The following is a 25,782-nucleotide window of genomic DNA, read 5'->3' on the forward strand; positions in this document are numbered from 1 at the left end:
AAATTAGATATGAATACAGTAGCAAAACTTAATTAATTAGATCAACTAAATTAGCAAAACAATCAATAAGCCAAAATTAATTAACAAATATGAATTACCAAATGTATTCTCAAAACTGATAAAACTAGCAAACACGAATTAATGAGCATTTCTGAACAAATTAACACTCCTTTAACGTACGGAACAAAATTAAACTTTATCAAGGCAGTTTATAATATAACGCATTAACCACTCATGAATATTAAATCGCAAAGGCGACAACGGGGCCCCACGTGGTCGCTGTGCGAAAAGCCACGTGGCTCTGATTGTTTAGGCCACGTGGCGATTGTGGTGCCGGTTCGACTCGGGCTGAAGTTCCCGTGAGAAGATTTTCTCTCAAGTTTCCTCTCTCTCGAATCTCAAGTCTCCTGCCTCTGCCCTCAAGCCTCTTCTCTCTCTCTGCTTAGCTGCGACTCCCACAGCGCCCCACGACAGCCAGGAGAGATGTGCGACATCAACGTCGACAACTTCTTCCAGAAGCTTCCGGAGATGAGAGAGGCGATCTTCCAGGCTGACTTCATTGGTGAGTTTATTCATTCAACAAAAACGGGGTGCTTCCAAAAACATGTTAACATTTAAGTGGGACTATCGTTTTTAATGGGGAAAAGAACGGATTTACTACACTGTGACACGATAACAAATGTAATGTTAATAGCTTCACACAAGTTCGCCGTCGTTGTCAACGCGGAATCTTCTCCACGTGGATCTGCAGAGGCCTGGAGACGTGGGCACGTCTCTCGTGGCGTTGTTGCAAATTCTCAGAAGTGTTACAAACATTGTGTTTATTAATCACCCTGTTAGTTTACTATATACGTGGACCGCGGTGGAGAAGGTTTGGGGGTGGTTAAATAGGTGGTTAAAAAAACCGTATTATTAAAGGAGTTGTTTACCCGGGCGGGCAGCGGTGACTCCTCGCGGTTAATCGTGAGAAATCTACACAGTGACAGTGACGACGATGATGTAGTGGGGGGGGGGTTTGTTGATGTTGCGGACCCTGCCCGCCTACAAACTCTGTCGCGCGATAGGACGACCCAGCACTCACTCAACCACTCACCCACCTACCTACTCACTCTTCAACTCACTCACTGACCCATCAACTTACTCACCCATCCACTCACTCACCTATTCACTCACCCATCCACTCACTCACCTATTCACTCACCCATCCACTGATTCACTCCAGCCACTCGCTCACTCACTGGTGGTCAGTCGTCTCCTTATTACCCTCGATTATTGCTACTGCAATTGTCACCATTCCCGTGAACTTCACTCATTGATTCCTCCTTCACCAGTCTACCAGACACTGTTTCAAATCATCCACCACACTGCAGGTCACAACTCACTCAAACACGCAGTCAACCACTGGCTCATTCACTCACACACACATCACGCACTCAATCACTCATTCACCCACCCACCTACCCACTCATACACTCACTCGCCCACTCACTCACCTACCCACTCATACACCCACCCACTCACTCACCCACCCACCCACCTACCCACTCATACACTCACCCACCCACCTACCCACTCATACACTCACTCACCCACTCACTCATCCACCCACCTACCCACTCATACACTCACTCGCCCACTCACCCATCCACCTACCCACTCATACACTCACTCGCCCACTCACTCGCCCACCCACCCACCTACTCACCCACTCACTCACCCACCCACCTACCCACTCACCCACCTACCCACTCACCCACCCACTCACCCACCCACTCACCCACCCACCCACTCACCCACCCACCTACTCACCCACTCACTCACCCACCCACCTACCCACTCACCCACCTACCCACTCACCCACCCACTCACCCACCCACCTACCCACTCACCCAACCACCTACCCACTCACCCACCCACCTACCCACCCACACACTCACCACACAGCACCGTCACCTCACTTCTCTCTCTGCTTTTCCCCTCTCAATGCTCCACTCTGGGAATCCTCTCCTCCTACTGTACCACCATTGTCCCTCTTCCCCCACGCTGTCACAACAACAACAACAGACCCAACAACAACAATCACCACCATCTCTCTCGGTTCAAGGAGCGTGTTTAATTGATGCCCAGTACAAGTTTGATAACAGTGCTGCTTGTTGCTGGCCGCTTGGGGTTTTGGAACGTTGGGCCCTGTGCTCAACAACTAAAAAAAAAAGCAAACGCCTGTTCCGTCAGTACTCTAACACATCCCATCAGCCACACAGCCACCTCCATCTGGGATTAGTGATCCTTTTGGCAGCATTGATTGAGGACGGCATCTCATTAGCAGCAGTCAGGCTTTGCTTGAACCAGTGCTGGTGAACGTCCAGATATGTATAGACAGGGGCTGGTTGTTACAGTTGGCATCTCATCAGCAGAGAAAATTGCCAAATGTGAAAAATGTACACCGTTAATCACTTGTTGGCATCAGCCGCAACCGTCGCGCCCTGTCGGCAGCAGGCCGATGCTCCTGGTCACTCTGGAAGATGAGACTTTGACCGCCGGAGTTCGCGTGATGGTTTATACTCCTTTGACGAGATGACCCAGGTATTGTGGTGCATTTGTGGCAAGCACTTTGTGTGTGGTGAGTGCGGCTTGACAATGTATTCGTTTAGCAATCGGAAGCCAACGCAGCTCGGCGAGCACTGGGCGGACGTGGTCAGATCTCGCAGTCCCCGTGACGACACGGGTACACACTGTACTGTAGCTTGGTAATGTTCATGGCGGATGTCCCGTAGAGTAGCGAGTTGCAATAATCGAGCCTTTGTCGATACTATGGTACGTCACGACTCAATAGTGGTCTCTATGGGTCTCTGTGTCTCTTTGTATCTCTCCTACATATATCTCTATGGATCTTTATTTTTCTCCATGTCATCTCTCGGTGCCCAGCAGTGCTGACGATGGTGATGATGATGATGTTGCTTATGTGGCTCGCTATGTTAATAGGTGTGCATTAACTATGCTAAGTATCCACAGCTATCGACACGGAGCTGAGTGGGCTGGACGCGGGGCCTCTCTCGCGCTTCAGGTACCCATGATCCGCACAACGACACTTGTTTCCACTGGCACAACCACGCCGTGCCGGGGCCAGGCTGTTTTTCTTTTTCCACTGCAGAAGCCGTGCCGTGCCGCCGACATTACGCACAACGAATCGAGACGCGAGCACGCACGTAGATGAACTCTGCCACGGCCATCATGAACCTCCCCCTGCTCAAACCCAGGATCTCGGTGTCTCCGACGTGACCAGTATGAACACCCTGAGAGAGAGCGAGACACCCAGGATCTTAGCAGTGCTGGCTGGGTCGTTGTCTCCATCACAGCCATTATAAACCTGCTGAACCACGCGGTGTAAATGATACCCATACTGTTGTGTGTTTGTGTGCGCGCACATTGTGGATTACTTAGTGGATTATGCCGATGGTTAGTTTGTGTTAAATTGACCATAGACCACAACAGCTGCGCCACTGCTCCCCCCAGATACAAAGACGGAGATCCCCCGTATAGCCTTAACAGACTGTAGAGACAAGTGCTGTTGATGAGCACCGATGAAGTCCGGCACACATGGGGGGGTGGGTGGGTGGCCAGCACCACCCCAGCCACCTTTTTCCCCTTAGTCGTGATGTTTACACATCACACAAAGTAGGCCACACGAAAGCCCACCAGAGCCCGCCAGTGGCGCACGGGCCTTGCAATGGAGAACACTGAACACTGTGGTGGTAGGAGATCCGCAGGACGGTTGAGATAATCGTCACTGGTGTTGGCCGTGAGCGGGAATCGAACTCGGGTCGCCGGGTTCGTGGCGCCCCACTACTTCTCCCCATTGCGAAGACAAAGACACGGCGCACTCACGGTGGCCGCGTTGTTGCTGTTGCTGCTGCTGTTGCTGTTACTGCTGTTGCTGCTGCTGTTGCTGCTGCTGTTGCTGCTGTTGCTGCTGTTGCTGTTACTGCTGTTGTTGCTGTTGCTGCTGTTGTTGCTGCTGTTGCTGCTGCTGCTGCTGTTGTTGCTGCTGTTGCTGCTGCTGTTGCTGCTGCTGTTGCTGCTGCTGCTGTGTGTGGCCGTGTGTGCGATGAAGTCTGTTCGACTCTCCGCGAGACCACTACGCCCGGAGGAGGGAGAGTGCCCAAGTCTACTCCATCGTGCAGCTTGGTGAGCCCCCTACGGTGGCCTCCTCCTCCCACTACCCCCCCTCCTCCCTGCCCTCCTTACCCCCCCTGCCCACCCAGTGGTGTCGCTATTGTGCACCGCTTTTGTTTCGGAAGTTCACGGTTCGATTTACAGCGGCAGACCACCCTGGTTAATACCGTGGTGTTTTGTGCGTGGGTGAGGTCGTCGTCGTCATCATCATCATTATCATCTCTTTACCACCATAATCATAATCATCATCTCTATCATCACCATAAACACATTCCTGCGGAGGGAGCTGGTAGGAACATTGGGTTGCTCGGTCAATGGCCAGGGTCAACGGCGGCGTGGTGTATTCCGCAAATATGCCCGACTGTGAGGGCGGGCACAAGCCAGCGTGAGTAGGTTAAACGTTGAGTTTTATAAGGGCACCACGGGGTGAACAGCCCCTCCCCACCCAGACCCACCCCTCCCACCCCCCACCCAGCCCCATCCAGCCCCTCCCCACCCAGCCCCTCCCCATCCTCCCCACCCCACCCAGCCCCTCCCTGCACGACAGACGGACACAATCCCCTGTGGGCTGGTGTAACCAGGAGGTTCCTACCAGTATCATTATTGTCATCAGCAGTAGAATCTACATCCCTTCATGGTTACACCTCGCAGTGGCGAGATGTTAACTACCCCGCCTGGCATGCAGGAGGTTACGGATTTGATTCCCACCCTGACGCCTGCTGTATATTTGGAATTTGCGTGTTCTCTCCGTGGTCGCGTGGATTTTTTTCCTGGTCGTCCGGTTTTTCCCTCGACATTTAGAAACACGCGTTTAGAGTATTTGGCTGCTATACGTTTCCACGCGATAAGCCACTTCGTTGAGCTCTCATTTGTGATAGCCAGGTCACTTCTGAAATAGAGCTACATCGCTCAGTGGGCCTTGCCTGTTAAAATTACATTGCTTAGTAGATTGAGCACCACGTGTGCAGGCAGTAGTGGTGGTTGTTTGGATAGACTGGCCTTGTCATGAGAATGTGGAGATGGTAATGTGTGTTTGCGCTGTGCTCTTCTTTGCAGGATTGTCGGCCTTCAAACAGGACAATGAGGTGGAAGGCAGGTGGGGGTCGCATCATCACCATCACTTTCATCATCACTATCACCACTATCACCACTATCACCACTATCATCATCACCACTTTCATAATCACTGTCATCACAATTATCGTCATCGTCACCACCATCAGCATCACGATCAGCATCACTATCAACATGATCATCACCACCATCAGTTACAAACTGGATCTTGTTGATGCTTCTTCTGAAGTATGCGATGTTTTTACTTGATAGTGGTGCTGCTGTTGCTGCTATTGCTACCGCTACGACTGTTACTGCTACTGCTGCTGCTGCTACAGGTTCAGTGTGCGCACGTACAATGTGTACCTGTGCCCTGCTGCGGTTCTGGGCGCCGGTTCGAGCATCACCTGGGAACTCCCGGCGCTCATCTTCCTGCGCAGACACGGCTTGGATATCGCCCAGGTACACTCGCCACAACCACCACAACCACCACAACCACCACTCCACTAGCCACAACCACCACAACCACCACTCACTGTACACTAGCCACAACCACCACAACCACCACTCGCCACAACCTCCACAACCACCACAACCACCACTCCACTAGCCACAACCACCACAACCACCACTCACTACACTAGCCACAACCACCACAACCACCACTCCACTCGCCACAACCACCACAACCACCACTCACTGTACACTAGCCACAACTGCCACAACCACCACAACCACCACAACCACCACTCACTGTACACTAGCCACAACCGCCACAACCACCACAACCACCACAACCACCACAACCACCACTCCACTGAGTGTGTGTGATGAGTGTGAGTGGTGAGTGTGTGCGGTGTGTGTGTGTGGTGAGAGTATATGATGAGTGTGTGTGGTGAGCAGGTGGTGAGGGAGGGAGTTCCGTATCTCAACTGGGAGCAGGAGAAGTCCCTGGCTCGGGAAGTGGAGTCCAACCCCACGGCACTGCTCTCGTGAGTGTGGAGACCACAACATCACCACCATCATCACCATCAACACCATCACCACCATCATCACTATCATCACCATCATGATCACCACCTTCACAATCATCAACATCACGATCATCAACATCACCACCATCATCAACACCATCATCAACACCATTATCACCATCATCGCCACTGTCATCACCACTATCATCATCACCATCATCGCCAGCATCAATACCTGCACCATCATCATTACTACAGCGCTTCTCTTGCGACCCCACTGTTGGGGAAAGTGCTGCTAGCGAGCAGCACCTATGACGGCCGGCACAGCACACGAGGGGGTGGGTGGCCAACACCACGCCCGGCCGCCTTTGTCTCCCCAGTGGCGATGTTTACACATCGCATCAGGTACTCATTTGATGCTGAGCCGACCTAGGGGAGGCCCAGGACCTGTTCAGATAAATGTCACGGGTGTTGGGAATCGAACTTGGGTCACCAGGTCCGTAGCGCAGCACGCTAACCGCTACACTACCACTCCCCACCACCATTACCACCACTATCAACACCATCACCAACATAACCATCATCATCATTACCGCAGTGCTCCTCTCGTGAGCATGGAGGCCACATCACCGCCGCCACTCTCGTCGCCATCATCACTCTCACCGGCAATGCCATTAGTATAAACACCAGCACCATCATCAGCACCGTCATCATCATCACCAGCACCATCACCATCATCATCACCGTCATTAACATCACCAGCACCATCATCAGCACCGTCATCAACATCATCATCACCAGCACCATCATCATCACCGTCATTAACATCATCATCACCAGCACCATCATCAGCATCAACATCATCACCGTCATCACCAGCACCATCATCAGCACCATCATCAACATGATCATCACCAGCACCATCATCATCACCGTCATCAACATCGTCATCAACATCATCATCGTCAGCACCATCATCACCATCACCAGCACCGTCATCATCATTACCAGCACCATCATCAGCACCATCATCAACATCATCATCACCAGCACCGTCATCGACATCGTCATCACCAGCACCAGCACCGTCATCAACATCATCATCACCAGCACCAGCACCGTCATCAACATCATCATCACCAGCACCGTCATCAACATCGTCATCAACATCATCATCACCAGCACCGTCATCAACATCGTCATCACCATCAGCACCATCATCAACATCATCATCACCAGCACCGTCATCAACATCGTCATCAACATCACCATCACCAGCACTGTCATCAACATCGTCATCACCAGCACCATCATCATCATCACCATCATCATCATCACCATCATCAACATCGTCATCAACATCATCATTTACTAATAGGGTTTTCCCCTTTTTTCTGGCAACAAAACTGACACCTTTTGCAAGGAATCATGTCTACATTAACCACAATACCTGCAGTCAAATGCAAACAAAAAACAACACTCTGGTAATTTATGCATTGTCTTTGAAACTGATTGGTCCACACCAGAGACAGCTTTCTTTGGAGCCTCGTCTCATATGGTGTTCGACCAGATGACGCCAAAAGGCGCACAGTTCAAGACAACGCACTACCAGAGTAATGAGGGCTCGGGGTGAGCAGCTACATCATGGGACCTCTTTTGCCAGTACCAAAATATACTAATAGGGTTTTTCCCCTTTTTTCTGGCAACAAAACTGACACCTTTTTCAAGGAATCATATCTACATTAACCACAATACCTGCAGTCAAAGGCTCCAAAGAAAGCTGTCTCTGGTGTGGACCAATCAGTTTCAAAGACAATGCATAAATTACCAGAGTGTTGTTTTTGTTTGCATTTGACTGCAGATATTGTGGTTAATGTAGACATGATTCCTTGCAAAAGGTGTCAGTTTTGTTGCCAGAAAAAAGGGGAAAAACCCTATTAGTATATTTTGGTACTGGAAAAAGAGGTCCCATGATGAAACATCATCATTGTCAGCACCGTCATCAACATCACCAGCACCATCATCAGAACCGTCATCAACATCGTCAGCACCAGCACCATCATCAACATCATCATCACCAGCACCGTCATCAACATCACCAGCACCGTCATCAACATCACCAGCACCATCATCTTCACAATGGATATGAATGTTGATGATGCGACGTTGGTGATGACAATGATGATGTAGATGGTGATGATGTTGTGACGCAGGCTGGAGTGGGGCGAGGCGGTGTGGGATGCCGTCACCTCTTGGCTGTCAGAAGCCAAACCCGGAGACTCCACTGTGCTCACCGAGACCGGGCTCCTGACACCCGGTACTAACGCCCACCCCCCACTAACGCCCAACCACTAATGCCCCCCACTAACACCCACCCCCCACTAACGCCCAACCACTAATACCTGGTACACGTGTAGTGGGTTCACAAGCGACAGAGACGGTGCAGTCGAGGCAGCACTATTTATTATAACTCAACAGGGTAACACTGAGAAGGGGTGACGGCCCCTTCACCCGTACTGGACTGGTATACACCCCTAGGCTCTCTGCCTAGCTATCTATGCTCCCAGGTCCTCCGCTAAAGGCGCTAGGGGAGGCTACCTGACCTGGCCCAGCCAAGGCGCAAGTCACGACACCCAGCCAGACAAACTCGGCCCTTAGAAGGACGTCGGCTCTGAGGCTCTGGGGCCGCGCCGCCGGCTTGCCCTGCCCGGCCCTGAGAAGGCCAGCGGGTAAGAGGAGTTCTTCCAGGGTCTATCTGCCGGCCTTCAGTCTTCACTGGCTCTTCGCTCTTCGGCTCCCCAACACTGCCTCGAGCTCTCTGGCTCTCCGCCTTTTATACGAATTGGCCTCCGAGGGGCGGGGTTCTGAGGGATCGAAACACACCCCGCAGCCCCCACCCGTTGGGAGGGGCGCGAGGGATCCAAAACCCACAGCCCCCCAGGGTGGTAGCTGTAACCCACGTGGTTGTCCCGTAGCATCCAAACGGCTGTAACCGATGTGTGTTTCTACCATAACATCACTACACTAGCGCCCACACACACCAACGCCCACACACACCAACACCCAGAGCTAACTCGACCACTAATTTTCTCTCACTGAGTTCTAACACCTGTGTTCTCACTCTAACTTCTGTAACGCTATGGTACATGCTGATGATGATGTTGATTTTGATGTTGATTGCGATATTAATGTTAACGGCTATAATAATGTTGATGGTGATGTTTATATTGATGGTGGTAATGTTGGCGATGATGTTTATGACGGTGGCGATGTTGACAACGATGTTGACGGTGACGTTGACGTTGCAGGCCCCTCTACTCGCCTCCTGCACTGGGTTCTCCGTTCCACGTTCCCCTCCATCTGGACCTCGGAGAAAGATGGCCAGGTGACCCCTGACCCTCCCCCTGACCCCACCCCCCACTGACCTCCTCCCACTGACCTCTCCCCACTGGCCCCTCCCCCCTGAACCCCCCCTACCCCCACTGGCCCCTCCCCTCCCCCCACACTACCGTCTCCCACCATGACTCTGATACAGCCAGAGGGGACACGGCCATAAAACCAAACAATTTATTTTACTTTACCAGGTAAGGGCCCACTGAGCTACGTAGCTCTTTATCAGAAGGGACCTGGCCATCACCAATGATAGCGCAACGAAGTGGCTTGTCATCACGTGGACATCTATAGCAGCAGTCACATACTCTAAAACGCTGGCTAAGTCTAAATGTAGAGGGAAAAACCGCAGGACCTGGAGAACAATCTATGCGACCACAGGGAGAGAGAGAGAACATGCAAACTCAAAATACACAGCAGGCATCAGGGTCAGAATCGAACGACCTCCTGCACACCAGGCGAGGGAGTTAACATCCTCTAGCCACCGTGATGATCATGGGAGAGAGACGCAATCGGGATCAAACCCACGACTTCCTGCACACCAGGCGAGGTAGTTAACATCCCCTAGCCACCGTGATGATCATGGGAGAGAGACGCAATCGGGATCAAACCCACGACCTCCTGCATACCAGGCGAGGGATTTAACATCTCCTAGCCACCATCGCGCCCCATTATGCGACTGCACGCCGCCCCGTGTCGGGTGGCTTTAAGCAGGCGGTGGCGAAACGGCCCCAGCGGTTCGACCCTGGCGGGCCGCCCTGCTTAATGCTGCAGTGGTGTGCGCATTAAACCACGATGATCGCGCTTCCACCCCATGCCGCCACCCACTTCGCTAGGAAGTGGACGTCGTCCGCAAGGGGACTAATGCCATCGTGTACCGGCGTCACAAAAAACTAAAAATAAATAAATGTTTGTATTTAGTAGTTTGTTGTCGTTCGTCCAGCACCTCCGATTTGTGCGGTTGGCTACGTACGGTGCGGAATAAGTTCTACATCCAACTTTGTACAAATTTGAAGAGTGACTGCACAAATAAAAAATTACTCGTTTGGGATCACACACATCAACAGCATCACCCTCCCCCAAGTGCAAACAAAACCTGGCAGGACTCTGCTGAACACGGAGTCTTGAGACTCGGTGAGGGTCTGCTGGATGAATGAGCGGAATCGTTACCATAACTAATGTGACACGCACTCAAACCTCCCTCCCTCTCTCTCAGCTGCTGCTCATGAGGGTTACTCCGTCGGGCCGCGAGCAGCAGGAAGCCTCCACGCCCGGTGACCTTTGCCCCCTCGGCCTGATGCGAAGCATGCTGGGAGTCACCTCTGTGATTCGCTACCTGGTGGAGGCACAGAAGGTTCGGAGAGGGGCGGGGGGGGGGGCACCCTGGGTCTGGGTCTCTGTCTCTCTCGAAGGGGTTCTTGATGGGCGTGTTACAGATATTGAGCCAGAACCATTGAGATCCTGGATTCAAGCCCAGGGTCTGGGTCTCACAGGTTCATGATGGCCTTGTTGGTACAACCAAACTTGACCCAGTTCGATTCCCGCTCACGGCCAACATAGCCAATGGCGAATATCTGAAGCGGGTACTGGGCATCACCACTTGGTCCACTCAACTTTGTCTGAGCATTGGGTGTGGTGTGTCGGTCAGAATCAGAATCTTTATTTGTCCTCGAGAAAACGCGAAGCGCTTATGAAGCTATTTTTCACAGACGTCCAGTAGGGGTGGATCAGAAAATCACATCGGCAAACAATACAACAAAGCGATTGGAGTGCAAAGTGCAGGAAAAGTGTATAAAACATCAGCACAAGGGAGGCAAAGGTGGCCGGGCGGGTGTGGTGCTGATACACCACCCCCCTCATAGGTGCCATGCCGACCTTCACAGCTGTTACTTGCTCACATGCCTAGGAATAATTAATAATTCTAGATTTGAGGCTTTCGTGACTGCAAGGATTCATACTCTTAGTTCTTTCGGTAAAGTCACGTAGGTAAAAAATGAAATTAATAAAAATAAAACAATAAAAATCACGACGTTTCGGAGGCAACACAAGTCTCCGTCATCAGGTGGAACCGTCACAGCCAGATTTGCTGCATCAAGTGAGGCAAGGATTCAAGATTTAATCCCTTAATTGCAAGTTGAGGGGGGGAGGAGAGGGGGGGGGAGCTCATCAGAATGTGGTAGCCAATGAATGGAACGTATCGGGAGGGAGGGGGGCGGGGCTAAAAGAAGGCACGAAGTGCTACGTAGAACGTATCGGGAGGGGGGGGGGGCAAAAGAATGCACGAAGTGGTACACGAGAGTCGGCGACTTGGGCGTGGTTGTGCGCAAGCAACTATTGTTGCACACGCCAACGTATTGGACGGAGAGGGGGAGGGGAGGCCAAAAGAGAGTGTGGGGTGCAAGTATACGTGGACATGTGTATGTACAAGCATCTGTTGATACACATGATAGAAAAGAACGAAAATGCCCATGTTTATACCAGTGCTGGCTGAACAATAAAGAGAGTACTGTTAAACACTGGGGATGTTAACACTCGGTAAAGTAAAGTAAAATAGTGCCTGTCAGATAAGATGGTCCAAAAATGTGTAATTAAGTATTTTTTGCATGGTTGATAACATCTTTCCAATGATTACTAAGTTTGTACCCATCATCACGGTTGAAATTATGTCTGTGTTTGTATATCTGAATGGCTTCGTGTACAAACCTTTGATGGTAGCCAGAGGGTTTGCAGAGCACCTTAGTCTCGGAGAAAACAATCTCATGAGAGCCCACCGCGTTGTAGCAATGATCGGCAATGGCGGAAGACTCAATTTTGCCGTGTTTCAAATCTGACTTGTGCTCGCGGACACAATCAGAGACATGACGTTTCGTTTCCCCAATGTAAGTCACCACAGCTGCAACTCAGTTTATAGACTCCACGTTACCATACATAGCAGGCGTGACCAAAAAGATCTCCAAAATTCTAAACAAACACAAGATCCACGTCCGATTCAGTACAGTACATAAAATCCGTGATCTAATTACATCTGTGAAGGATGTAATCTCTGACTTGCAATACCCTGGAGTCTATAAACTGAGTTGCAGCTGTGGGGACTGTTACATTGGGGAAACGAAACGTCATGTTTCTGATCGTGTCCGCGAGCACAAGTCAGATTTGAAACACGGCAAAATTGAGTCTTCCGCCGTTGCCGATCATTGCTACAACGCGGTGGGCTCTCATGAGATTGTTTTCTCCGAGACTAAGGTGCTCTGCAAACCCTCTGGCTACCATCAAAGGTTTGTACACGAAGCCATTCAGATATACAAACACAGACATAATTTCAACCGTGATGATGGGTACAAACTTAGTAATCATTGGAAAGATGTTATCAACCATGCAAAAAATACTTAATTACACATTTTTGGACCATCTTATCTGACGGGCACTATTTTACTTTACTTTACCGAGTGTTAACATCCCCAGTGTTTAACAGTACTCTCTTTATTGTTCAGCCAGCACTGGTATAAACATGGGCATTTTCGTTCTTTTCCATCATGTGTATCAACAGGTGCTTGTACACACACATGTCCACGTACACTTGCACCCCACACTCTCTTTTGGCCTCCCCTCCCCCTCTCCGTCCAATACGTTGGCGTGTGCAACAATAGTTGCTTGTGCACAACCACGTCCACGTCGCCGACTCTCGTGTACCACTTCGTGCATTCTTTTGGCCCCGCCCCCCTCCCCCTCCCGATACGTTCTACGTAGCACTTCGTGCCTTCTTTTAGCCCCGCCCCCCTCCCTCCCGATACGTTCCATTCATTGGCTACCACATTCTGATGAGCTCCCCCCCCCCTCTCCTCCCCCCCTCAACTTGCATGTAAGGGATTACATCTTGAATCCTTGCCTCACTTGATGCAGCAAATCTGGCTGTGACGGTCCCACCTGATGACGGAGACTTGTGTTGCCTCCGAAACGTCGTGATTTTTATTGTTTTATTTTTATTAATTTCATTTTTTACCTACGTGACTTTACCGAAAGAACTAAGAGTATAATAATTAATAGTTTAGAATAAAAGTTATTATTTATCCAGAGAGCCACACTGAGTGCGAGTCATATGACTCTTTTTCAGGAGGTTCCTTGCGGCCACTTTATGTTTTTAGTTGCAAGATCCTTTTCAGCCAATTAATGATGAGTCGCGTTGATTATGCACGTTGGGAGGAAACCCACTCCTTGCGCGAGAGAGCAACGCTCGATCCCCGTGCAGACGGACACACAGATGGAGGTTAGTTCACTCGCTTGTGCCCGCTTTTCCTGGCGAGCCGGGGTATGGCGGCTCCTGGACACCCACGGGGAAGGCAGCTTCACAACGTCTGTGTGATCCACCAACCCTAGCACTTGCCCCGACTGCCCTATGTGCGCTCCATGGGAGGGGACCTTTGTCTGTATATGTGTGTATTTGCGTGTGTGTGTGTGTGCGTGTGTGGGGAGCGGTAGTGTAGTGGTGAGCGCGCTGCGCTACAAACTTGGAGACCCGAGTTCGATTCCCGCTCACGGCCAACACCAATGGCGATTATTTGAACCGGTCCTGGGCCTCCCCTAGGTCGACTCAGGCTCAAAGAGTACCTGGTGCAGCGTGTAAACATTGCCACTGGGGAGACAAAGGCGGTCGGGCGTGTTGCTGACCACCCACCCCCTCGTGTACTGTGCCGGCCTTCAAAGGTGTTCGCGAACAGCACTTTCCCCAACATTCTGTGAAGGCTGCACGGGGGATCTTTTCTGTGTGTGTGTGGGTGTGCAGCCTCTGGTTGGTCACAGCATGTACCTGGATCTCCTTCACGTCTTCCAGAGCTTCATTGCCCCATTGCCAGGTATCCAACCCCACTGCTTTGCAAGCCTTGGTTCGATCCCTGGGTCTGGGTGTCCATTCCATCACAGGGGGTTCATCATGGCTATGTCAGAGATACTGAGAGCCCCTGGGTTCAATCCCTGGGTCTGGGGGTCTATCTCCTCAATATCCCAGGGATTAAATCTTGACTTAACGCGTTCGTGAATGCAGGAATTTATATTCTTTGGGTTTTTCGGTAAAGTCACGTAGATAGGTTCAAAGAAAATAACAAAAACTACGGTCATCAGGAAAAGGGGGTTAGCTTCTAAAGGCAAACTGTTTATAAAGGTTTGAAATGGGCGTAGCCCAAATGTCAGCAGCATGGGCGGGGCAGCTAATGTTAATGTGGGCAGCGACCGCGACGGTGGTGGGTTTTCCATCAATTAAAGGGCTGCCAGGTAAACCTTAGCATGTTAATGGGAGTTCGCAGAGACAACTTCTCGGTCGGCGCGCGAAGGTGGCTGTGTTGGTGTGAGAAATGTAACCTGTTAATGTAAAATCGGAGAGCCGAATATAACAACTAACATCGGATGGTGGTAGGATGGGAACATCACAGCCAGTTATGACTTGAACTGGTTGATAACGTCCTTCCAATGATTGCTTAGTTTGTACCCATCTTCTCGGTTGAAATTGTGTCTGTATATATGGATGGCTTCTTGAACAAATCTTTGTTGATTGCCAGTGGGTTTGCAAAGTACTTTTGTCTTTGAGAAGTCATGTACTTTGCAAACCTACTGGCTATCAACAAATATTCGTTCATGAAGCCATACATATGTAGTGGTGTTAACTACTCGCTGTTCGCAAACTGTGAGAGCAGATCGTAAACAAGGTTTTCCCGCTCAACCAAACGGTCAGGGTCAAATAGGGTGAGGTAGGATCCAAATGCCAGATTGGGAAGGACAAATCGCAGGGTTCCACAAGGTGGCCGGGGATTGGACAACCCGGCCACGAACAGGTATAAAAGCCAGAGCGCTGAGAGCTCTGGAGCAGTTCTGCTACACGAAGACCCAAGACGGCCGAAGACGTCTAAGACCCTGGACCAAGCCCTCCAGCCCTTATCAGGGCTCGGGCTCAGAGTAACCAGTGGTCGGGGAGAGATCCCCTAGGTCCAGCCAGAGGACGCTGGGAGAGCAGGGAGATTAGATAGACTGCAGGGTCCGGAGGCTTGTACCTTCTGAGGGTAACGGGTGAGGGGACCGTATACCCCTTAGTGTGATAGGGACTGCGTGTTAAGATAATAAACAGTGTGTGCCATAAAGAAGTCCAGAAGTCCGTCCTTACAACACTACACATACATACACAGACACGTAATATACAGACACAGACATTAACATGCTAATCTCTCACATTAACACAGCCACCTCAGCACGCTCGCCGTGGAGGCTGCTCGCCGTGGAGGCTGCTCACCGATCTTACATTCATATGCAAATGTTTACCTGGCAGCCCTTTGATTGGTGGAAAACCCACCGCCAATCGCGGTCGCTGCCCACCACCTACATTAACATTAGTTGCCCCGCCCATGTTGCTGACATTTGGGCTATGCCCATTTTAAACCTTTATAAATAGTTTTGCCTTTAGAAGCTAACCCCGTTTTCCTGATGACGACTGCTTGTTTTGCTATTGAAACGTCGTAGTTTTTTGTTATTTTTCTTTGAACCTTCCTACGTGACTTTACCGAAAGACCCAAAGAATATCCCAGGGGTTCATGATGGTCATTTCAGATCCACTGTGGCCCTGGGGTCAAGTCCTGGGTCTGGCTGTGGTCTCTCACAGGGGGCTCGCAGTGGCTGTGTCAGACCCTGAGATTCTAGATTGGAGCCCTGTGTGTGGGAGTCTCTGGGAGGAGCTCACGATGGCCGTGTCAGAGACGCTGAGAGCCTGGGTTGGAGCCCTGTGTGTGGGAGTCTCGGGGAGAAGCTCACGATGGCCATGTCGTCGTTGCCGCCGCAGAGCCCTACGGGAATTTCAAGCGCTCGCTGAGCGAGCTCTTCCCCTCCGTGTACGACACCAAGCACATGGCCCTGGCCTCCGAGAAGGTGAGGGGGTGGGGAAGGGGCAGGGATAGGGAAGGGGTAGAGGAGTAAGTCGGTTTTAGAGCTGCGTTCGGAGTAGGGGGCTAGTGTGTCGGTGTTATTGCCAGCATTACCGTGTGTCGCTGTGTGTTGCTATGTGTGGTGAGCGGTAGGACGTGTGTATGTTGAACTTCTTTCGCACCGTACGTAGCCGACCGTGCTTATCGGATGTGCGGTAGGGTGGTGGTTAGCGCGTTGCGCTACGAACCCGGCGACCCGAGTTCGAATCCTGTGCATGGCCAACACGAGTGACGATTATCTGAAACGGTCCTGGGCCTCCCCTAGATCGACTCAGCCTCAAATGAGTATCTGGTGCGGTGTGTAAACATCGCCACTGGGGAGACAAAGGCGGCCGGGCGTGGTGCTGGCCACCCACCCCTTGTGTGCCATGCTGGCCTTCATCGGTGCTCGCAAAAAGCACCTGCCCCAACAGTCTGTTCAGGCTGCTGTGTGTGAGTGTGTTACTGAACGTGTGTCACTGTGTGTGTCACTATGTTGGTGATTGTCACTGTGCGTGTGTCGCAGATGCTGCAGAGGAATGATGTGTGTCATATGGACAAGCTGGAGAACCTTTACATGGCATTCCGGAGGTAAACCCAGTCTGTCCGCTAATGTTATTCATTCAGTCATTCCTAAATTCTGTCAGACTGTCATTCATGCGTTCATTCATTCTTAAGTCGGTTTGCTCCGGTTTTGTCCCACACATGTCAACCACTCATTCATTGGGCCGATAACCCCTTCATATGTAGGGGACTGCAGAGCTTGGGAAATTTTCGGTAGCACCGGCTCCTCGCCACCGAGTAGCTGCTGCTTGCTGCCTTCCCAGCTTGTCTGTGATCCCTCCTCCTTCCTAGCTCCTCCTGAGTCCTCTCTCTGTCTCCAAGAGAGAGCGCGTCACGAGTTGAAATCGTACATCAAGCAGCTCGACACGCTCGCCACTCGCGACACTGTGCACGCACGTGGCCTCTTCCTCCCGATCCTCATCTCTCCCGAACCCCTCTGCTCCCATTTGTCCATCCCTAACCCATCCATTCCCTTCCTCTGACTTCCCATCCTTTCCCATCTCTCTCCCCCAATCGTCCTCTCCGTGGTGTCGCCACCGCCGCCGTCAATTCAACGGCCGCCCCCTGTGTCTCACGCGAAACAGTCTCAACTGGAGCTGGCACATTGCATTGTGGGTAGAGTAGTTCGTGTGAACCCCCGACGTGGGCAGCTTTCCTGTGTGGTGTTTGGAGTTTGTTGAACCGTTGTTCTGCAGAGTATGTGTGGTTATTTAGAGTATTTGGCTGCTATAAATTTCCACATGTTTAAGCCATTTCGTTGAGCTATCATTTGTGGCCAGGTCGCTTCTGAAAAAGAAGCTAATAGCTCAGTGGGCTTTAGATGATGAAATAAAAAAAAGTTTAATTTGTCATATTTTTCAAGTGATTTGTTTACCTTTGCTGCTATACATTGCACGCCTACCGTGTTTTTGTGTTGTGTTTGTTGTCGTAACGTTCTGACCTGCCCCAACTGGACATCTGTGAAAAAAAGCTTCATAGCTTCTCGGATTTCTCCCGTCTAAATATTCTGATTGATTTTGATTGAGTGTGTTGAGTTTTTTTTCTCGCCTCGTTCTGCTGAGTGAGTGAGTCTGTTGCAAGTGAGTGAACGAGTCTGTTGTGTCTCGCTGGTGTGAATTCGTGACAGGGTGATGCCCTGGAAGCTCTACGCTCCTTCCATGCTTCACGCTCCGGGGTTTGAGAAATACAGTGCGTGACTCACTCACTCACTTAGTCACTCACCCGCACTCGTATACTCATGTAGGCATTCACTCACACACTCTTACACTCACACGCTCACCCACTCCCTTACATAGTCACTCACCCGTACTCACTCACCCACACTCACTCACACTCACTCAGTCAATCAATTACACTCACGTACTCACTCATTCACTCACCCACTCACTCACATAGTCACTCACACACGCTCATATACTCACGTAGTCTTTCACTCAGCTACTCTTTCACTCACCCACTCACCCACATCGTCTCTCACGTACTCACCCACTCACTCGCTCACTGACGTAGACATTCACATTCACGTACACGCACAGTTAACTCACTCGACCTAGGCAGAGACACAGGACTGGTTGAGATAATTGGCACTGGTGTTGGCCTTGAGACAAAATAACACTCGCACGCGCGCGCACACGTTCAACGCGCTCGAGATTCAGAGGCGGCGCCCAACCAAGTTGCCCGAGTTCTGTGGTCCTACGTTGGGTGGGACGTTTGGCAGGCTCCACTCGTAATGAGCGCTGCGCTCTGCTTCACAGTGGAAGGAGGGAAGCCGCACGAGGCTGGGTACGACGCCTTCATGACCGGCTCCGGTGAGTCACAGCCTCCCCGCGTCGCGCGTCGTGGCGAAGGCCTGCTGCCCGAAACGTCGCCCGTTATTTGTATTTTAAAGGCCAGGCGTGCGCGCGCCCACTCGCGGTGATGTTATTGATGAATGAATGTGTAGACGAGTTTGTGTGTTTGTGTGCGGAGCAGTGGCGTAGCGGATTAGCGCGCTGCGCTACGAAACCGGCGACCCGAGTTCAATTCCCGCTCACGGTCGATACCAGTGATGAATATCTGAACCGGTCCTGGGCCCCCCTAGGTCGACTCGGCCTCAAATGAGTACCTGGTGCTGTGAGTACTAAACATCGCCACTGGGGAGACAAAGGCGGTCGGGCGTGGTGTCCGCCACCCACCCCTTCGTGTGCTGTTTTGGCCTTCATAGATGTTCGCTAACAGCACTTGCCCCAACAGTCTGTTGAGACTACACGGGGGATCTATGGCTTTTGGAGCAGTGGTGTAGTGGTTAGTGCTGCGCTGTGAACCCGACAGAGACACGAGTTCAGTTCCTGCTCATGACCAATACATGTCAAAGTGAATATCTGAACCTGGTCCTGGCCTTTCCTGAGGTCTACTCGGCCTTCAATGAGTACCTGGTGTGCCACGCCGGCCTTAGGTGCTGCCCGCTAACAGTCATTCGGTGAGTGGGTGGGTGGGTGATTGGGTGTGTGAGTGGGTGAGTGGGTGAGTAGGTGGACGAGTGTGTGGGTGAGTAGGTGGACGAGTGGGTGGGTGTGTGTGTGAGAGTGAGTGAGTGGGCGAGTGGGTGGGTGGGTGTGTGTGTGAGAGTGAGTTAGTGGGTGGGTGAGTGAGTGGGTGAGTAGGTGGACAAGTGGGTGTGTGTGAGAGTGAGTAGGTGGACGAGTGGGTGGGTGTGTGTGTGAGTTGGTGGGTGGGTGAACGAACAAGTGAGAGAGAGCATGTGACCATCGTAGATGCGGCCTGCTTTATCTGCACTTGCCCCAACAACCTGTGTGGGCTACACGGTGGTGGACTTTTAACTCTGTGTGTTTCAGTGTTCCTCATGATGTCCTACTTATCAGTGATGGAAGGCCTCTGGTAAGGATGTGGAGTCTCCTGGGAGTCGGCACCTGTTCACAATATCCACAAGTCACACACGCACAGGAATGTCTCCCTATGTACGTTTAACTTCTTTCGCACCCTACGTAGCCAACCATGCTAATCGGAGGTGCGGGAAAAGGCCACAAACTAAACACTCAAAGCAGTTCTAAAGAAATGAGTTTTCAACGTAGATTATTTAAAAGTGCATAGCTGCAGTGGCTTCCTAATATCAAAAGGGAGAGCATTCCAGACGGTCGCAGAAGTGCATCTGAAAGCGCGCGGTGCAGTGGCCATCTTGATATCATGGTTAGCCAAAAGCCGCTGCTGCTGCTGCGAGAATGACCGCAGCGATTCCTCGAGGGCAGTGCTTCTTCACCTTTACTGCAGCCTTGCACCCCTTGGGTTCTAAGTCGTAAAAAATAATAATGTGAATAAACACGTAAGGGTGTTTTATTTAAAGCTTTCGTGACTGCAGGGATTCATATTCTTGGTTCTTTCGGTAAAGTCACGTAGAAGGGAAACAATAAAATAATAATAAAATATCATCAGGTGTGAAATCCACACCTGTTGATGATTGTGTTGCAGTCGAAACGTCGTGAGAATTTGTATCGTTTTATATATATATTTTTCCATTCTACGTGACTTTACCAAGAATATTAGACACGTAAGGGTTTGATGAAACAAAGTAGTAGTACTCACGTGGTCCGTGCTTAATTTGTCTTTCGATGGTTTACCTTCGGAAAAAAATGTGGCCGTGTCTCGCATACCCCAGGTAAAGGGAATCACGCACCCCTGCGTGATGTACCCCAGGTTAAGAATAAGAACCAATACCCTAGGGCAATACACGACTCGGAATCATCACGCGCGTCGCAGTGGAGAATATAAATAACAGAAGAGACAATCGGATGATGTCTCCTCCTCCAGTCAGGCTGGCATCAACCTGGTAAACTGCCCAGATATTCACAGGCAAGGACTGATTTCGATATTCAGCGTCCCATCAGCAGGGTTAAGCAATCCTGACTGCTGACGAGGCACCAAATGTCAAAACCGTTTTGACATCAGCCACATACACACAGTCGTGTGTGCGTGGCGGATGAGATGTGTCCACGGAGAGAGACGGATCCATGAAGGAGGAGATGACGTTTCTCTGCTCATCTTCCCTACAGTGACGCTCATGATTGGTTAGGGCTAATGGCTCATTTGCATATTACCCCCTCCCGCGTTTGCCCCCCCCCCCCACCACTGTGTGCCCCCCACCACCTGACTAGCGGCCGTCTCCAGGCAAGGCCTCAGATGAGCGACTACCTGTGGGCCGCGCAGCCATTTGTAAACCGTGTCCACATGATGCGCTCCTACACGGCCTACATGGTGAGACCAGGCCTCTCGCTCGCCTCTCTCTCTCGCCTCTCTCACCCCTCTCTCTCTCACCCCCCTATATCAATCCTCTCTCTCACTCCTCTCTCTCACCCCTCTCTCGCCTCTCTCTCTTGCCTCTCTCTCTCGGCTCTCTCTCACCCCTCTCTCACCCCCCTCTTTCACCCCTTTCACCCCCCTATATCAATCCTCTCTCTCACCCCTCTCTCTCACCCCTCTCTCTCACCCCTCTCTCTCGCCTCTCACCTCTCACCCCTCTTTCTCGCGGTCTCTCGCCGTCTCTCACCTTGCGGTCTCTCACCTCTCATCTCTCGCTCTTGCCTCTATTACCCATTTCCCATTCCGATGACGTACAGTGTACATCACCAGTGTCTATTCCGAATCGGTTCCGATGACGTAAGCGTACGTCATCAAAACGAAACCGGAAGAAAATCTTAAATAAAAATAACTTTATCGGTACCGAGGCTCCCACAAGGCCATGCAGGAGGGCTCGCGGCAGTTTGGCACCAGCTGTCATATCGTGTGGTCGCGTTGCTATGGTCCTCGGCGGTGAGCACTATCTTTAAAAACATCGGCGCTACACCTCGCCAAATGAATTCAACGCTGAGCCCCTTGCGGAGGTGAAGACGTCTTAGAATGGAAAAGGGTTTCGATGATTCCGCTTGCCTACCTAGGAAAGCCTCACCGAGTCTCAAGATCCTTTGTTCAGGAGGGTCCTGCTAAGTTGTCATGGTGGAAGGGGGGTAATGTTGCTGCTGCTGCTGCGTGATCCCAATGGAGTGATTTTTTTTATTTTGTGGAAAATAAGTCAAACTTTGTAATTGTGAGGGCGGTACACGAGATGGCCTTACTCCTCATGTGAACAGCACTATGGGGGATCTCTGACGTCCATTGTGAGTGAAGTAGACGTCGCGGAGTTAGTCGAAGTATTATTGCCGTTTAAATACGCACCGCAGTATTAACTGGGGTGGCCACTGGCCTCGAACCGCGTAGCTCTGCAACGAGCGGCCAACGTGCCACAGCTGGACCCCTTCACCGCGCTCGTTGCAGAGGTTCGTGGTTCGAATCCAGTGGCCAGCCCTGGTTAGTACTGTGGTTGTGTGCATTAAACGTGTAGGGGACTGTTTATCGGGAGTTATGGTCGGGGCACACGTCGAGATACAGTGGACGTGTAGGCGTGGGAAACTGAAGGGGTAATATCAGGGAACGCACACATTGATTTAATTCAGAATAGGTGGCCTGTCCACGTGGGGACACAGTTTGATTGGGGGCGGCGGGGCCTATGGAGGGTATATAAAGAGGGAGCCTAAACTCAGTTCAAGGCGCAAGGCTGAAGAAAAACTGAAGAAAGACGACCAAGGCAGAGTGCAGCTGGGCTGGGTTCAACGGAGCTGTACCGACTCTGTTTGGAAATAAAGACTTACCCTTGTTGAAATGGACACCTCAAAGGAACTCCTTTACACACGGAACAACACTGCTACTGCGCACTGTCTGCTTCACCCGTGGAGGACGGCAGAGATCCCAAGATGCTGTTTGCTAGCGTCATGAATCCAAATTTGAATGCACCGCAAAATTGCTAAATTGGTGCTGGCCACCCATCCCCTCGTGTGCCGTGCCGGCCTTCATAGGTGCTTCTTGCTAACAGCACTTGCCCCAAAAGTCAGTTCCAAAGGCTACCCGGGGGACCTTTGTGTGTGCGTGCGCGTGCAGAATCTGGCTGGCGCTGATCCGGCAGCGCGGTCCTCGGTGATGTTGGTGGTGAGCGAGAGACGCGGTGGTGGCGGTGCTGGCGGAGTCTGTGCGCGCGTCACTGCGGCCGTTCGCTCCCGCAGCTGCTGCGACGTGCGTCCGCTGGGACCGCGTCGGGCGCTCGTCTGCCTCACGGGACTGCGTGGGTATGGCACCCGCACAGGGACGGCACCCGCATGGGGGACGGCTACCGCCGGCAGTGCCCCTAGGCTCAGCCGCACAGAAGGAATCGGTCACCCCCCCGACTGGCAAACGAATGCACGGACAGCTGTCCCCTGGGGGTACCTCAGGCTAGAAGCACAGCAATAGCGGTTGTGGTAGTTGATGGCGTTTATAGTGCGATGTGTGGTAGTGAGGGTGGTGATCGTGATGTCGATGATGTTATTGACGGTGATGCCGGTGATGATGTCGATGATGATGTCGGTAATGGTGGTAATAGTGCTGGTGATGTTGGTGATGGCAGGATGCAGGATGTGAGGTCGAGGCTGCTGGACACCGGGAAGTTCCACGTGCGACTTTACAGACCCTGGATGGACTCCAGACTCGCGTCCACCCTCTTCTGGTGAGGGCTGTGGAGGTGGTGCCAGGTGGTGGAGATCGTGGTGATGTGGTGGTGGTGGTAATTGTGGTACTAGTGTTGTTGATTCTGCTGCTACTATTGTTGGTGATTGATATCGTGCCATTGATGATGATGTTAAATATTATGATGATTGGCAGATGCAGCTCGTGGTGCTGATGGTGGCTGTCGTTATTGTTGTCGTGTGGTGTTGTGCAGGGGCAGTGGATTGATGATGGCCATGTCTCTCTTCTTGTGGCTCGTGCCCAGTCCCAGCAAGATTCAGTGACTCCACCACCACCAACTCCATCTCCACCGCCACCTCCACCAACTCCATCTCCACCGCCACCTCCACCAACTACCACCAACTCCATCTCCACCACCTCCTCCACCAACTACCACCAACTCCATCTCCACCACCTCCTCCTCTATCTCCACCACCGCCACCTCCTCCACCGCCAACTCCACGACCACCATCACCTGGTCCACCATTTCTCCCTCCTCCACTTGCTCCTGCATCTCCCCCCTCCACCACTTCCACCTCCTCTACCTCCCCACTCAACCTGTAAGCCTTATACTGAGCCCCCCCCAGTGCCAGTTTAAAGTTGAATAAAGTTCAATTAAGTTCACCCCCCGTGTGAACTGTGTGCATCGCCTGCGTGTGTGTGTGCGCGTGGTAGCGCAGTGGTTAGCGCGCGGCGTTACAAAACTGGCAACCTGAGTTCGATTCCCACTCACGACCAGCATCAGTGACGAATATCCGAAGTGGTCCTGGGCCTCCCCTAGGTGGACTCGGCCTCAAATGAGTGCTTGGTGCGATCTGTAATTGCTACTCGGGAGACAAAGGCAGCCGGGCGTGGTGTTGGCTACCCACCCAATCATGTGCCGTGCCGGCCTTCATCGGTGCTACTCTCTTACAGCATCAGTCTGTTAAGGCTATGGGCTGGTGTCTTTGTGTGTGTGTGTGCACATGGCGCCCACCTCAAAACCCATCTCTGTGAATTGATAATAATGAAGATAAACGAAGTGACCAGTGGATTACCGTATGGGCTAGAGGACAAACATTTTTAACAAAACCTTATTTCTCAAATACTCAGGAGCCCAAACCATGCCGGGATTTAGTCCACCGCAGAAAACACTGCGAATTGTATCACGAGCTTAAATCGTTAGCCGGGGCAGGCCGCTGGCTAATCGGCATCGTGTGCGCCTTGGCAAAATGTGCCACTGCGCTCTACACCATGGGCATGACACGGTCAACCGCCTGGCCCTCTGCACTCTCTATGCAAGGCAGAATCCCGTGGGCCATTGAGGGCAGCGACAAACGTGCAACAAGGGGAAGATGCAACCAGATGGTGGCGACGATTCGTTGAAAGAGTGGGGAATTTGGAGGTCATCGACTTTGCGACATCGCAATTAGAAGAGATGGCCAAGTGCGGTAAGCAATAATGGCGTTGGTCTTGGTTTGTATGTGTAGTGGCATCGTGGGGTGCCACTGCATGATGCGTGAGCCGGGCTGTGTGTATCAAGGATGGATGGCGAGAGTGCCAGTCGTGGTGGAAGGGTTCACAGGGGGGCCGTGGCACTCTGTGAACCCGGAGGCCTGGTGACCGGAGGTTACCAGCCTGGGGGCCCCCAAAGAGGGGGCTGGGGGACCACGGGACCAGGTCCCTCGAAGGCTCGAGAAGGGAGGCGTGGCTAGGGGCGGAGTGAGACGATGTAATCCGGACCCCTGAACGGCTCCGGCTGCTGTTGTACACCTGAAGCCCTGAAGAGAAGCCCCGAGACGAGACCTGGACCCGTCGGGGTCCGGTCTCTGATAGCTTCCCCAGTTGTGTGAGGGCCTCGTTAGCCCGGAGGGACAACTTGCTTAGGTTAGCTGGTGGAAGGCGCAGATGCCCCTTTGTGTTAGGGCTTCTGTTATTGTTATAATAAACGTGTTGCCTCCAGAGAAGTCTCTCTCTCCATTTGTACCCACTACATATGTATATATTTTTTTTTTTACGTGAGCACTGGCCACGCATTTGCGTGGGATCCACGGGCCAGCGTGGAGGGTGGGGAGGCTGCGTGCCGGTACGTCGGTGCGCACCAACCGCTCAGTGCTGGTGGTGGGGGGGGGTGACGTCATCCAAGC

At 51.8% G+C, this 25,782-nt stretch overlaps 1 protein-coding gene across 1 annotated transcript; it reads left to right on the plus strand.

Annotated features, from left to right (window-relative positions):
• The first annotated feature begins 483 nt into the window (after positions 1 to 483).
• Positions 484 to 24,005, plus strand: PNLDC1 (PARN like ribonuclease domain containing exonuclease 1). Its single transcript, XM_078864693.1, has 19 exons — positions 484 to 562; positions 3,004 to 3,064; positions 4,112 to 4,185; positions 5,230 to 5,269; positions 5,565 to 5,688; positions 6,130 to 6,218; positions 8,414 to 8,517; positions 9,509 to 9,585; positions 10,807 to 10,944; positions 14,371 to 14,440; positions 16,408 to 16,493; positions 17,055 to 17,119; positions 18,219 to 18,280; positions 18,847 to 18,900; positions 19,927 to 19,969; positions 21,241 to 21,340; positions 23,057 to 23,241; positions 23,559 to 23,657; positions 23,871 to 24,005. Exons 1-19 carry the CDS (start codon positions 484 to 486, stop codon positions 23,938 to 23,940), a joined length of 1,620 nt encoding a protein of 539 aa, XP_078720819.1. The 3' UTR covers positions 23,941 to 24,005.
• The last annotated feature ends 1,777 nt before the right edge of the window (positions 24,006 to 25,782 follow it).

The sequence above is a fragment of the Lampetra fluviatilis genome, chromosome 18 (assembly GCF_964198595.1).
Source record: "Lampetra fluviatilis chromosome 18, kcLamFluv1.1, whole genome shotgun sequence".
Classification (NCBI taxonomy): Eukaryota; Metazoa; Chordata; class Hyperoartia; order Petromyzontiformes; family Petromyzontidae; genus Lampetra; species Lampetra fluviatilis.

Coding starts and splice junctions, on each gene's coding strand:
- PNLDC1 (XM_078864693.1), top strand. CDS start 484: ATGTGCGACATCAACGTCGACAACTTCTTCCAGAAGCTTCCGGAGATG. Junction 4,186..5,229: donor CTACTCCATCGTGCAGCTTG/GTGAGCCCCCTA, acceptor TCTTCTTTGCAG/GATTGTCGGCCTTCAAACAG. Junction 21,341..23,056: donor GCTCCTACACGGCCTACATG/GTGAGACCAGGC, acceptor GTGCGCGTGCAG/AATCTGGCTGGCGCTGATCC.